The sequence below is a fragment of the Cydia strobilella genome, chromosome 4 (assembly GCF_947568885.1).
Source record: "Cydia strobilella chromosome 4, ilCydStro3.1, whole genome shotgun sequence".
NCBI lineage: Eukaryota > Metazoa > Arthropoda > Insecta > Lepidoptera > Tortricidae > Cydia > Cydia strobilella.
Genome location: NC_086044.1, coordinates 10,046,455 through 10,062,462, shown reverse-complemented (window position 1 = coordinate 10,062,462; position 16,008 = coordinate 10,046,455). Strand labels below are relative to the sequence as shown.

Genomic DNA, 16,008 nt, shown 5'->3' with positions numbered 1-16,008 from the left:
TAGCTGCTACAATTCGAAAAAAAAAATTAACTTGCATCGTGGTTTCATAAAACCACACAATAGCTTTATTTAATTAGGTTCTTGCTTGTCACTACAATTAATATGATAAAACTCTCGAAAGAAGCCCATTTTACATTGGCAGGTTAAAAGATGACTCAAGTTAGACCGGGCCGTGACCGGGCCGGAGCTTCCGGCGCTTCGTTTTCTATGGAAAGCATCACGTGATCACCTCATAGAAAAGTAAGCGCCGGAAGCTCCGGCCCGGTCACGGCCCGGTCTAACGTGAGTCATCCTTAATCGGATTATTGACGTCGAATAGTAATAATTAAATTAGTTACAATACGCTGCCAGTAGGTAGGTATTAATGTCCAAGTTTTAATTAAATTCATCCAATATACTTAACATAGATATTAAGGCACGTGCGTAGTTAATAATAAATTAATTTATTTTGTAAATTTGTATTATTCACGATCTAAAATTTCTCACGTAAAATGGTTGCACTGTTCGAATCCATATAATATTTTGGTTGAATTTGTATATAAAATGCCAGATAAGTTTGATACATAAAACTCGTTTGTGTTTTTTAAGCGACTTTCAAATCTCAAAAGGAGGTTATCAATTCGGTTGTTTTTTTAATGTTTGGTACTTCATATCTCCGTCATTTCTTGACCGATTATGAAAGTTTTACCTCCTTTTCCACATAATTAGGCAAAAGATGCTGTCTTTTTCATTTCATTGTCTGGAATCGAGTGCACCATCAACAATAAGTAAACTTTCAACGGCATCCCCCATTGAAGTCGTTTTTTTTCTTCAAATTATAATATGTCTTATTCGGTCTTCGTCACGTTCTTCTTTAGGATAATGATACCTACTTTAAGGTTTGATATGACTCAATAATCAAGAATAGCGACGGACACGAAAAGCGAACGTGAAAAACTCAGAGTGCGACCAAAAACGGAAGAGTAATTACAAATGTAACAAGAACCGAACGTGTCAAAGATTTTTGGGCGCAGGGCGAATAAGTAAATGAGATAAAAAACGAAAGAGATGAACGAAGACGTGAGACTAAGGAAGAATTTGACGAAAAACGAACAAGACGAATAAAGAGCCAGTGAATACATAATGATGATACAAAATAAGAAATAAACCTCTCAGATACCTCTGAAGTTACATGTATATATATGTATATATTTATATGCACACTATTAAAACTTTCAATATATTGTCGTTCTATCTAGTTTGAGAAGTACTAACTATGTACTTACTTTACTAACACTTTGAGCAAATGAGTATGTACTCGCAGGTACATAATTATAAAGTTCGCGGATTTATTCGCTATCAAGTTGTTATATCGACCTTAGTACAGTCGCGTAGAGAGGAATGAGTTGGCCGCAATGATGGCGGAATGCTTGTTTTAGGCTTCCCGCAGATGAATTCGTTTTTTTGCGTGATAAATTACAAAGACACTGCTTTTTAAATCAGTAGGTTTATCGAATTAACAGGCTAATTCAGACATGCACTGACATCAATCAAACCGACATAGAGTGATATTGGAATCGGCTGTCATCCGCGCGGGCGTCTCCCTCGCATGCACTAAAATCATAGACATAGTATAGTAGTTATAGACATGAAACCGAGTGACCAGGGCTAAGAAAAAGACATATTCATGTATTGACAGATTAATGTATGGCAGCATAATCCTTTTTCTCTTACACTCTTATAAATTTTGGTATTTCGCCATCGCCTCCTACCTATGCTGCCATAACCCGACCATGAAAAAAAACCCGGTCGGTGATAAGGACAAAGCATGGCACTATTTTCTCTTTCCTCTTATAGGAACCGCAATAAGACTATCTTTCTCTATCAAAGAGTGTCAGACCCTTGACTAAAATGAACGCGCGAATGACAGCTAACAAATATTAGTGATATGATTCCAATACCGGTTTGATGTCAGTGCACGTTGGAATTGGCTTAGTTGTAAGTCAGTAATAGACTTCTTCCTTATTCCGTAGTTGGGAATTGAGAATAAGAGTATTATATTGTTCTTCACTCTTCAGGGTGAAAGTACGTCGAGGCAGATATTTAGTGATGCAGCAGATGACAGTTGATGGAAAAATATAGTCAGCTATTAAAGCTTGTGTAGGAACATTTTGTTGATAAACGTAATATTTCCGGAAATATTCGATCTGAAAGAAAAAATTATGTTTGTGAGTCCCCCTCTAACTTTTGAACCATGAGTCCAAAAAATATGAAAAAAATCGTGAAAGTAAAGCTTATTAAAGACTTTCAAGGAAAACTATAGCAAACCTGATCGGTTAAGCCATTTTTGAGTTTTTGCAAAAAGTATATTTTGCCGGGCGGGTAACTACGGAAGTACGAAACCATACACTGAGCATGGCCCGACATGCTCTTGGCCGGTTTATTTTTATTTTTGGTCAGCAGGTGACTCAACTTGCTTATTCTATACTAAAAATTTCAGTTATGATGAACAACTACGAAAAAACGACGTTTTCTTATATCTCTATTTTTTATCTCTTTGTTATCTTAAACAGCCTGTAGCTCCTAAAATATTGATCGTAGAGTAAAAATAAACATAACCTAATTTGTAGAAAATTTTATGTAGAAACTTTTGTTACAAGTAATTATAATGCTATTCGTACAGATATTCGAGATATGAGCAAAAATCTGAAAAAAAGTACCTTCAACCCCCTCCTACACCTTCAGCTCAACCCCCACCCCCGAGAACTTTTAGTATGTTCATCTAGACACCACAAGGTATAACTATAGCAGTTTTCAAAACTACACGAATTATTTCCGCAGATTTGTTTAATTTTCTTGGGTTAAGACCTATGAAATTGAAGTCGGTTAAAAATATTATTATTATTATTTATTTCCATTGCAATAAATATATTTTGTAAAAAAAATTACACGGGATGGAAAACGATACCTACTGCACAAAAAGTATGATCGTGTACGGGGATCTTATGTTTTGCGATCGTCGCGGGCCGCGGCAGCCGGCAGGCCTCCGCGAGACGTCATGTGCTCGCTTGTGAATTGTTGATCCTATGTGGGTCACATTGGGCATTACCAAGGCACTACGTACTTATATCTATGAACACGACCACACCATATACACCTTTAAAAAGCTTCTGTTATGGCTTAGATTATCGTTTGTCGCGCCATTATACTCGTAAGTCAATAAATGTCATGGTTGTGCGAACGATTAATAGTTGCGTATTATTCGCATAATCATTACAGGAAAATACTTTTAAAATACATCAATTGAGCATACCACGTGAGTGTTAAAATATAGGCATATTGGCATAGGAAAGTTTGATTACCAAGATGACGCAATAGTCAAACGCGTCTATGTTTTATTTAACAATTGAATGTGCGTGCGAAAAAGGTGCGAACATGGTGCGAGACGATAAGGTAACTAGGAAATACATATCATTCGTGATTTATGAAATGTGGGTTGCGAGTCACTCGTCATAAACTTTAATACGATATGGAACTAATACTTATTTTAATTTCCCATAAGGCCATAACATAAAGTGTTTGTAATAGCAAAGATAGATATAACTCCGTAATAGATGGATACAGTCTAAGGAAAAAACGTGCCTCGAAAATCACGAAAATTTGATTCTCGATCAGATGGCGCCACTAGTTTTGGCCTACACTCGTATAGAGGGCGTTGACTGTTTCGTTTGTTATTTATAATTTTAACGCATACCAGTGAAAGAACATGGGTCAAAATCATATAAAAATAATTAATGCAAATAAAAAAATCATTTATCCATATTTAAATACATTTTATCGTATTTTTATAAATATTTATTTTTAGTTTTAAAGTGTGTCGACAGATGGCAGTGAATCTACTGGGGTTACAAAATTTACTAAGACAGTACCGCTCTAGTATAAGTTACTCTATGGTAATAGTTATGCGTGACACATACAATGCCATACCTACAAAGTGAAATGCGCATTTACTTGACGTAGGTCTTTCCTTTTTTAACCGAGTTTATTTATTTTTGGATGGTGGATTTGCTGGTGGCCTAGCGGTAAGTAAGTAAGTAAGTATTTATTTGCAAAGAATAAGTAGGTACAATAAGAGCGTGCGACTTGCAATCCGGGTTCAAACTCCGGCTCGTACCGATGAGTTTTTCGGAACTTATGTACGAAATATCATTTGATATTTACCAGTCGCTTTTCGGTGAAGGAAAACATCGTGAGGAAACCGGACTAATCCCGACAAGGCCTAGTTTCCCCTCTGGGTTGGACGGTCAGATGGCAGTCGCTTTCGTAAAAACTAGTGCCTACGCCAATTCTTGGGATTAGTTGCCAAGCAGACCCCAGGCTCCCATGGAGCCGTGGCAAAATGCCGGGACAACGCGAGGAAGATGATGAGTAGTTGTCGTCCTACACGTGTTCAGTGTATGCTCATTGAAGTCCCGGGAATTGGGTTGTAACCTGAACCTAACCTAACAACTAACAGAGCGCCTCGTCGACCGCTTCGCTAGTAATAAGACTAATATTATAAGACCTCCGATGTCACAATCTATGAAATCAAATTATACTGGTCCCTTGTGTTGCGTTTGAGAAGTAAACGTTTTGTAAATAATACACCTAGTTTTTGGCAGTTACCTAATTACAAAATCGAAATCAAGATTTTACATACCCGGTCAGTTTCAACAGAATTTGGCCAACACCAGAAATACGGCATTTAATTTATAAGCTCTGGTCAATGCTGAGATTGCTGTGTTACGCTCTGTGCAATTAAAGTAATTAGAGTTTTACGGAACAAAGGCTAGATGACAATTTTTTATTAATGGTATCAATCGATCAGTTTTATTTTTAGAATCATTTAGAATCATTTAGAATCATTTAGAATCATTTATTCATCAATTGTGCATTACAGGTAATGAATACAGGTGTTATAAACAATTTGTTCTCTGTAATATGTCTTGCGACGTACAATGATTTTGGTTACCTAGCGCATGCAATATTATTAGAAATGTCACTTTATTTAAAATAAAAATAATCAATAAGTTGTAATTAATAATTTAAAATAAATAATGATTAATGGGTAATTATATAAGTCAATCATTCATTTGTCAAAGTGTCCATTAGAAATTCATCAATATTGTAATAACATTTATCTTTTAATAATTTTTTTAACCTAATCTTAAATGTCGACAGCTGTTCATTTCTGAGCAGATCCGGTAATTTGTTAAACAATTTAGGGGCCATTGTGTAGATGGTATTTGTATAAAAGCTTGTTTTTGAAATACAATTTCCTGGGGGAAGAATTTTTAGCGTATTTGTAGCTGGGCGAGGATGAGTATTTACATGTACAGTGAATCGGTCCATATATTGTTTTACAAATACACATGCTTCGTAAATATACATAGAATGGAGTGGTAACAGGCCTAATTTCTTAAACAAAGGTCTACAGCTTGTCATTTGGTGAACTTTAAACATAGCTCGTACAATTTTCTTTTGGGCTTTAAATAAAGGCATGATATCACAATCAGCAGCATTGCCCCAGTGTATAGGATCAAAGGTCTATATGGGACCCATTGCATTAAAGCAATACAAAAGTCAGAAATGATAGTCAAAGCCCGACAGTCGTACTTCACTCGCGAAACGCTTCTAACAAAACGATAAGAGAACGTGACGTCAAGTTCCTGAGAGCCCATTTTTTGAATGTATGGACAAAATAAGAAAATTGCGTTTTTGTCGGTGAAATATTGCGTTTATGTATATAGTTGCCGTACAATATTTTTTTTTGATAAAATGTAAGGAGTCGAATGGCACCCTTACTTTTTTCGTTTTTGGAAGTTGAAAAATTACTTAAATTTTGAACCTTTGAAGTCCTGTATTACTGTATTATTTCCATATATTATTTTAATATCTACATTATTGTGATAAATTGCTCATTTGCTATGTTACTAGATTTTGTTATAAAATTCAACATGTGTCATCATCCCTATTAGATGGTACTCGTAGGCCAGTGAACGAACAATGACCACAGATTGTCATCTGATTAAAGTAATTAAATATTATTCTTGGGGAGCTAGGGCGTCGCCTGCAGGAGAGGGGCCTCGACCTCGGTCCGGGTCGTTCCTGGCGTAGAGGTTGTCCATCGCGGTTCAACGCGGAACCGCAGCAAGCCTGATGGGCACCTTTGAGTCGCGACTGTCGGGAGCGATGCAGGGTGGGTTGTTCGATTAGATAAGTAGATTTCATAGTTTAGTTTAAGTAGGTTTAGTTTTATTTATATTTAGTTATAGTCGGTTTTGTATTGTTATGCTAGAAGTAAGTCTTTGTGCTAATAAAAAAAAAAATCACCACATCAGCTGGTAAAGGCTCTATATTGATTGTTTAAAAACTGATGAGAAAGTTGCATTTTATCCATATGTGGGGCCAAATTAATCAAATGCAAATTTTGAGTTGTTCCCTTATGTTGGCTGGTAGAATTTACTTTTAAATAATGATTTTGAATGATAAATATTTAATAACATTCATTTTGACTCGATTTGCTTTGATTTTGCTTGATCTCTTTTTCTTCTTCCTCAGCGAGTATGCGCCCACTGTTGGGCATACGCCTCTCCAAATCTCCTCGATGCCCGATGTGCTGCTTCTCCCCTCCAGGGTGGGCCTGCAATATTTTTGATGTCATCCTCCCATCTTGTTGGAGGTCTGAGATCTGGTCTTTTTGAACGAGGCCTCCACGCTAGGACACGCTTGCTCCATCTCCTATCATCTCTGCGACATACGTGTCCGGCCCAGGCCCATTTCAGAGTAGCAATCCGTCGGCCGATGTCTAATACTTTGGTCCGTCGCCGGATCTTCTCGTTTCGGATTCTATCGCAGAAATTCCAATTTAGAATCTTTCGCTTGCTCGGGTATCAATATTAGCACGACAGGTTAAACAACAACTTTGCCACCTTGTAAAACATATCTTATTAAGTTTACACTAATTGAATTATTTTTTTATGCTCATTTGTAAATAGTTATTTGTTATACAAGGGTGCAAAGTTGTATTTTACCCGCGAGTGTTTCAACACACGAGAAGTAAAATACATTTGCGCCCGTGTGTAACACAAAACTTTTCACCTCACTATAGCGAGGAAAGTGCAACATCCACAGGTGTTAGATCATCTTCATCACTGGAATCACTCATTTCTTTACGATATTATAACAGAAAACTCTGGAAGTTGTGTATTTTTACGCGAGTCGGTAAGAAAAGGTTTTAAGTAAAAAAATTGTTGACAATGTTGACATTTCTGATGTATGAAATGTCAACGATGCGTTTTGAAATTGCATCGACTCAACATGTGCGTTCAGAATTATATTTAACATCATTATAAAAAAAACAAACGTTTCTTATGGAATTTTAAGGTTTTTTGACTTAAAATCATTAAATAAAGCTAAATTTGGTATTTTTTATTAGATTCTCAAACCATTTATTTAATGATAATTAATATCGAACGAACCATTATCATGAGCGTTTTACGTTTTGTTATCTGTCAAGCTACTTAAACACGCTCCATCCAAGGTCAAATTACTTTCCCCACTAGTGGATAAAACGCGTTTTTCCCCGCTTGTATTGAAGGATAAACGACAACTTTCCGAGCTAGTGAGGGGAAAAATGTATTTAATATATGTCTACAAGTAATGTAATCGTAACTCTAAACAACTTGATGTTTTGTTAATAAAATCAATTTCAGATTATCATCGCAAATCGGATTTTAAACACTAGACCAAGTGAGTGGCGGTGTCGTCTAATTACTTACTGATAGAATTTCAAATTAAAACTTCAAGATTAAAAATTTTATTTGCTAAAAATGCACGTACATTATAAATGTTGTTAATTAATTAATTTATTATTTTTATTAATGTAATTATTTAATTTGTAATGTTCGGGTGAACTGATCATAGTCTCATTTATCATATTATAAATAAAGACGTACTCATATTTTAACACCACCTGCATGTACCAATTTAACTCTTATTATATATGCCACCTGTACTTAATTATTTAGACGGATAGATAAAAATAAAACAAATAAGATAATTAAGAAAAAAGAAAACGGGTAGGCGGTATAATTCATGATCGGTAGGCAATAGAATAATATACATACAATACTTTTTCGTAATAAATAAATTCCACCCGCTATTATGCTTTCTTAAATATCAAGCGTATTAAAGATGTAATATAATTATGTTATAATTCGTGATCAGGTTCAATGGTAGTTTTTTTTTGTTTTTTTTGGACATTCTTATTCTTGAGGTAATTGAATAATATACAATACTTTTTCGTAATAAATAAATACCACCCGCTATGCTTTCCTGAATATTAAAGCGTTTATAACACAGGTATGATTTATTAATTTCATAATTTAAATGATTAAATAATTAAATTTGTTTGTGGTTATAAAATCGAAAAGCTTTTTATAAAACGCTTATTTTGATAAAACTTACCAATGCCGGTTAGTGAGAGCTTCTGTCTCAAGGGATGAATCAGATGGTAAGTAGCTGTCGTAGTGACAATTACTAAGACTGCTGTGAGACATCCTACATGGCACTCGGGGATTGTTCTATAGACGTGAGGTTAGCGGTAGTGTCGCGTGCGCGGAGGCATACTGTGGAGCCCAGCGCGCTTCATACCTATGGCGCAGCGAATGTGCATCTTATAATAAGCGAAGGTTCGGCTGCGGTTGAGCCGCCCACCGCGCCTCACCCCGGGCACGTGACTGCCGAGCGCAGCTGAATTTCACCGGCCGGCGGACCGGTCATTGGCCGACACGTAAAAAACTCACTTATGAACAACAGTGAGCCCTGTAGCATAGAAATTCGCGCACGCAGCCCGCGGCTACAGCAGCCTCTATGCCGATACGAGGACGACGACTAAATACTTCGATTGTTGGCCGATACGCGGCGGAAGTCTGCTATATGTTGATACGAGAGTTCCAAACAACGCTCGTAAGTACCTACAGCAGAGGCTCCCGCGCCGCTTCGGCGAGGTACTCACTACCTACACCCGAGCACGTTCGCAACCTCGCGCCCTCTGACAGGACATGCGGTGTTTTAGTGCTATGAATCATACGTTACGGTTACAATTTATTACTTTATGTTTCTAATAGGTTTTTACCGTAATGTGTACTCAATCGTTACAAACATCTTGTTAAACCTCTTTAGCTGTCAGAATATAAAATATTCCACGCGGACTTGCGGAGGCGAGTAGTTATTATAAGATATTTAATCCGAAAAGTCACTTTTATTCCAGGAATTTAACATTAACCAATGGAATATTTTTAGGTCCATTCAACACTAATTAAGTTATTAATTAAACAAACTCAACCCGCCAAATACTAGTTGTACATGAAAAGAAAAACAAGAAAGAAAATTACATACAAAAAGAGATTTTAAGTTACATAGACAACTAGGAACCTAGATACTAGTTGATGGAATTAAATCAATTGGTGTTTTGAGAAAGGGTAGAGTTAGGACGCAAAATATATTAGAACATTGCTTAAAAAATGTCGGACGAACATAAGAAAATAATGTTCGGACCTAAATTAAATTTAGAATTATAATTTTTACCAGACGGTTCTGCTTAGTGCAAATAATTGATACATACGTTTGCCAACTGAATGCAAAACAATATAGGTACTACTTTAAAGAATAATGTTTTGTGTTGAATGTTTATGCCTTCTTAGTAACTAGCAAAAGAGGAGATAGGAGTGAGGAAGTATTTTTATAGATGTGAGAACTTCATCGCGTGTTGAACATTATTTTAAATAATGAGTATATAGGTATACAGAATGTATATAGGTCAACCCCCAAATCGAGAAAAATTTGACTCACTCATACATTTTGGCTGGCTGATGTTGATATTTTGTATGGGAGAGTACATTTTTTCCCAATGTCTTATCAAACCAATATTATATTTAAAAATTGGAATATACCTCCAGTAATAAATATATAACTATATTGCATACGTTAACTAAAGAAATACGTAGGTGTCATAATGCTTGAATACCGATATTAGTAATAAATCAATCGTCTCCATGACGAAATAACTAAAGTGCCCGTGACGAAATAGACTGAATAGAGCGTGTGCAGTTTTTTTGTTATTACAATTTTGCTTTGTACGAATATTCACTTGACAATTATCACGCTTGAAATCATGTGACTGATACTCGTACACAAAAAACTGGTCATGATAAATGCAGAATCTGAATTCTCATTCCTTGCTTACTCGTCTCATTTGCCTCGGAAAAAACCAGTGTATTTTTGACCGCGAGATCCACAGCTTAGTACGTGATATTATATACTTTCAGTTTGACTGGTTACTGGTGAGCTCATTTACCTACGCTGCCGCCAGCTCGCGATCGGAATACATATAAAACAAGATCATGAAAGTGAAGCACTTACCTACCAAACCAGGTATAAATAGATGATGCTCAGGTACCCGTTAAGAGAAAAGGGGACGGCGCTTCTCCATACAAACGTAGCGCCATTCTTCTCTCTGGATATTCAGTTATGGAAAATATTTTTACATGATTTGATGTACATTAAGTACCCCCTATGTACCTATGCCCCTACGTTTGGCTCTTTTAGATTTTTTGATTATTTTAAAAATTTGGAGCCAAAACAGATTTCATATAAACAGTTAAATGCTTCGAAATCTTAATAATTAAAAAGTCTATTTGTGGTTGATATACAAAAATTTGTGTCAATACAATTTCAATATAGGTAATGTTAATCTGGATATTAAAAGAGGAAAATAGGACTACATTTGTATGAAAAGGCGATTTCGCACGGGTCCTCCACTTTCGTCTTAGCGCTTGATTATTTATAGTCTGATGCTAGATACAATTTGGAAATGTGTCATAAGGTTGTTCGTGTATTAGTGCATTGTCTCTTTACCAATATATTTATCCCGTGAAATGCGAACCTCATAAAATAATTCATTTCCATTGGGCATTCAACATACCCGTAGGGCAACCCGGCGTCAATTTGGGTTATATTTTTTTGGAGATCTGTCTCTAGAATGTGGTCCTAAATTATATTTCAATAGGCAAGCAGATGAATACCAAGTTCTATGGACCCGACGGCGCCCCTCACACTAATAAGTCGGGCGATGCCCGACATTCAGCGCGCTTTCTTACATACAGGACACCCCTGTATGTAAGTCCCTTATCTTACATGCAGGGCTCCTGCGGCGTCCCTCACAGTTATTCAGCGCCCTTCGCGTGCTCTTACATACAGGGTGCCCCTGTATGTAAGCCCCTTATCTTACATGCAGGGCTCCTGCGGCGTCCCTCACAGTTATTCAGCGCCCTTCGCGCGCTCTTACATACAGGGCGCCTGCGGCGCCCCTCACACTTAAAGGTCAGGCGAAGCTCGACATTCAGCGAAGCGCGCTATTTACATACAGGGCTGTACACTTAAAGGTCGGGCGAAGCCCGACATTCAGCAAACCCTCCACACTTACAGGTCGGGCGAAACCCGACATTCAGCGCGCCTCGCGCGCTCTTACATTGCGATATCTTGTGATAATGGGTCCCAACTCCAAAAAATAATAAATTGAAATGAAATATGTCATAAGGGTTCCATTTTTTCCTTTTGAGGTACGGAGCCCTAAAGATTGAAAAAATCATCAGCCAAATACTGTCACAAGTAGGATGTTTATACTCAGCATAAAATATTCTTCACTATAAGAGGTACCTACCTCCAAAACTACGTCAAAAGGTTGGCAACTTCTGGTTTAAGGCAAGACCGTCATATCATATGACGGTCTTGCCTTAAACTTATATGACGGACTTTCCGACTAGGCACAATTTTGAGGTTTAGATATTTCAAAACTTAAAACTATAAAGTGCATTAATAGAACTAGACAGGAAAAACGGTTATTAAATTACTACGTTACACACTTCATACAGTTCATACACAAATATTCCGACTGCTTCTATTTTATATCGAATTTTTTTGCGAAACCACGCTGCACTCGTAGTTCAAGGCGAAACATTGAGTAGTGTTCGTCCTAGCGATATCTATTGGAGAGCAATGGATTTAGGATGAAACCCGCTATACCAACCGAGTTGTAAGTGGCGTACGTATACAAACATAAAAGTTATAGTGAGATTAGTGAGTAGACGGACTTGCCTGATGTCTCGGTCTTCGCCGCATTGACCTTAAAGGGTGTCCGTGTCTGTAGGTTCTGTACCACATCGCTGTCATCGCTACAATAGATGAGTAATTATAAATATTATAATTTATCAAATATGAGATAAATAAATATTACGGAACACTTGCATCAATTAACGTCGATAAGTATGTATTTAATACCTATTTGATTAGACTAATGAGTTAATGTATATCAATTCGTATTTTTAAATATTGGCATGCGCCTGCGAATTTACTATCATCCACATTTTCATTAGGCAAAGCAATGAATGACTCGCGGCGTGAAAAGTAGGCGCTTGAAGCAGCTATTTAGATTTTTAGAAATAAACTTAAACCGGGCTTAGCCAACATGACAATCGTGGGCAGAAAACGGAACGCTAAGGTAAACGAAAATATTCATATATGGAAATGATAGCGTTTCTCTTCGTTTTCTGCAAACGATTGTATTCTTGGTCAGCCCCCCTCACCCCCCTTGTTGTTATTGCCCGTCCTAAAGAAAATATTTCAATTCAATATCAGTGTGTATCAGTATTCTAGTATTGAAATCATATTTTTGGGTCACCTCGCCAAAGCTCTTTAAAAAACCTATAATATGAACGCACATTTGGAGGAGCTTAGCAGCACTGATGCGGATGACATGGTGCTCTTGCCGAGTCCCTGTGGTCTGTTAAAAAACAGTAAATATTTTTGAAAAATATGCACTCATCAGTCACGGTCATTCATACAATGTCATGAAAAGTAAATGCATGTTCTTTCAAGTTAGAGGTACCTAGGTAAAGAAAGAACTATTCGTTTTATAGTAGTGCTCCGGGGATGTTCGCGGAGCTTATGTAATGGTAGCCGGCTTCTCAACACTACGAGAGGAAACGCTGCACATCTGACCAGCAACTGTTACAGCCGTTGGTGGTCCCACTCCTCATTTTGGGCAAACTCTGCTTCGCTCTGCTCAGCATTCAGCATTGCTCCGAGCAATTATTAGGGTTGACACGACTTGACGTGACGTCCTTTTGCGTGCACGACCAGAGATAAGATAATGACTTGAATTTTGACAACCCTAAATAGCCGAAAGGGATAGTGCCATACATTAGAAAGGGACAGCATGATTCGACCCTGAATCGCTCTCAAACTTCGGGTTTGTAGGAAGTGTCCTTTCTGTACGGTAGTTCTATTACTTATTCTGTGGTATTAGGCATCTATAACATTTTCAATACTGTAAACGACAAGGAAATAATACGAAAATAAATGCGTTTGTTACCATGGATTTACAGAAGAATCTTCAGCAAATTAATCGAGACGTGTAATGTCTTGCTGTGGACATTGCTACAATAAACAAAATCAATTACTCTCTGAACAAACAATGAGTCATTGTAGGAACCTTAATACATAATGAAGTGTCCGTATCACTACATAGTATAAAACAAAGTCGCTTTCCGCTGTCTGTATGTCTGTCCCTATGTATGCTTAGATCTTTAAAACTACGCAACGTATTTTGATGCGGTTTCTAGTGTTCCGTGCAAAACTTTGTTTTGACAAATGGAACACTTATTGGATCACTTCGGTCTTGCAAATCAGTTAAATGCGTTTTTCTCAGAGACCGTTTGAGGTAGATACCTAAAATTTGAAACAGTTATAGCAATTACCATCACTTATATCGTAAATAAGTCAAAACCGCTTATTTCTTATTTAAGGGGGAAATTTAGGGGGTTGAGAGGGGTAACCAATTTTTAGAAAGCTTGCAAAAAATTAAGTCGATGGACTGATTTTGACTTCATTTTAGACTGCAGTAGTTTCGATAAAAAATGCATTTAAAGTTGCAAGTTTTCATACAAAATGATTCGCATCTGTCCTGGAAATTTTCGGAAAAACTATAGCTAACAGGCAGCTAACCAGACAATAACCAACTAAAACGAGCATGAAGACGCGGGGAAATTTATCAAGATAATATTATCTTTACTAGTTTTTTGACTGCAGCCTGATCTTAGGTTACTTAGGGAATCAGTACTTGGTAATTCTGTACTTTACAATGGTTGACCTAAACCTTTAAAAAAACAACCTTATTCGAATAGAAATAAGTTCAAATTTGGAACGGGATTTTTTACATAAATAAGTCATTTAGTTTTGTTTATGGAAATTATACGTGCATAGAGTTACTAAATCGTAGATGTTGATGATTTGATTTCTAGTTTTGACTATGACTGACAGTTCACTTGATTAGTCAAATTACTGTCAAGTAAACCTGGATAAGGGTTGTGTGATGGACAGATAGGAACCTTATACATATTACAAATTTATTTTATTTATTTATTTTATTTTATTTATTAGGAAAACTTACAGCTGAAGTAACACGTTAGGTAATAACATAGAAGCAGTGAGCCAATTACAAGTTTCCACAGATAGAAACTGAAATAGAACTGATAGAAATGAATGGTTATTTATACAATATGGTACACAACACAGTTTCATGGCAATAATGTATGACTGTGCTACTATAAAAGGCGTTTTACCTAGTTCCATACTAGGGTGAATTTCAACAGGTTCAAAATTTAGCTAATTTTGGTGGGATTTTTTATTTTTGTAGTTTATGTATAAGTTATGTATCGATAATAGGTAACTAGTCACAATCACGATATTGTGTAGCAATGGCCTTTAATTATACATAGTAGTTTTAGAGATATTATGATTTGAATAATTTGGTTGCCACCAAAATTAGATTCACTGGCCACCAAACTTGTATATCCACACCAAAATTAGATATTTCTGCAAATTAAAAGTAAATTTAACTAGTTATCAACTGAAAATGAAACGAAGACGAATGTTTAGTAGTTTTAGTTAAATTATGATTTTAATTATTTGGTTTCCACTAAAACTGCGTCTACCCACCGAAATTAGATTGATTTTGCCACCTAAATTGTATATCCACATCAAAATTAGATATGTCAATTTTGGTGGCATTAAGCAATGTAAATTACCACCAAAACCACCAAAATTGATGCACCAAAATTAGAACCATTGCATAAAAGTATATTTAAAAGTAAACCGTATCATTCACTTCAGTTTCAAGTTTATATTTTAAAAACGAAACTATAAACATGCTAAAAACAGTTCACACAGAAACTACTACTTTTCGGTCACTAGTTAGATACACCACCAAAATTAGATACTTCGGCGTTTCCTGGACAGATCTAACGAGGTGCGTGATCGCTCAGTGCCGGAGCGGAACTAAATTAACAGGTTACTACACCTTTGTTAGCCTTGTTGCGTTTCGTTCGACCATAAAATCATTTTCAATATTTACCACCAAAATTTTCAATTTTACCCGGACAACTATTAATGCTTAGTTTAGAGTATCGATTCATGTACTAACCTTTACTTTTATTTTCTTATAATATACGTAGACTAATAACGAGTAAAAGTTTGTGAAGTTTTAGTTAAATCAATGGATGTTATGGTTCTACCATAGAAATTATTGAAGAAAATTGGATTACGGACACTACATCAAAATTATAATTGCGGCGAAAAAATTTTTTTTAATAAATATCAATAACTTTTTTAACATTTTGCGATTTGGCTTAAGATAATAATTTGTGTAAAGTTTTCAGAAAAAAAATACCATTCTGAAACAATTAGTCCACACTGTAATTATCAGCTCCGCCGCAAAAAAAAAATCGTTGAGATAATCACCCACTAATAAAAGCAACTCACAACAGTTAGACATACAATATGACGACATTTCCATAAAAGAAGTACAGCATGCACGATTTTTAGGTATTCATATAGACAATCAACTAAACTGGAGAGAACACGTAGACA

General features: G+C 36.2%; 1 protein-coding gene across 4 annotated transcripts in view; it reads right to left on the bottom strand.

Annotated features, from left to right (window-relative positions):
* Window positions 1-16,008, bottom strand: part of LOC134740963 (sodium/hydrogen exchanger 9B2-like) — a 72,632-nt gene that overhangs the window by 18,965 nt on the left and 37,659 nt on the right. The window contains exon 1 of one of the 4 annotated variants that reach the window (XM_063673642.1): window positions 8,488-9,039. The exons of the other annotated variants lie outside the window; for them this stretch is intronic. Within the exon in view, the coding sequence (XP_063529712.1) occupies window positions 8,488-8,579 (92 nt within the window). The 5' untranslated portion in view covers window positions 8,580-9,039. Of the gene's footprint in view, window positions 1-8,487; window positions 9,040-16,008 lie in introns of those variants that run through there. 4 annotated transcript variants of the gene reach the window in all.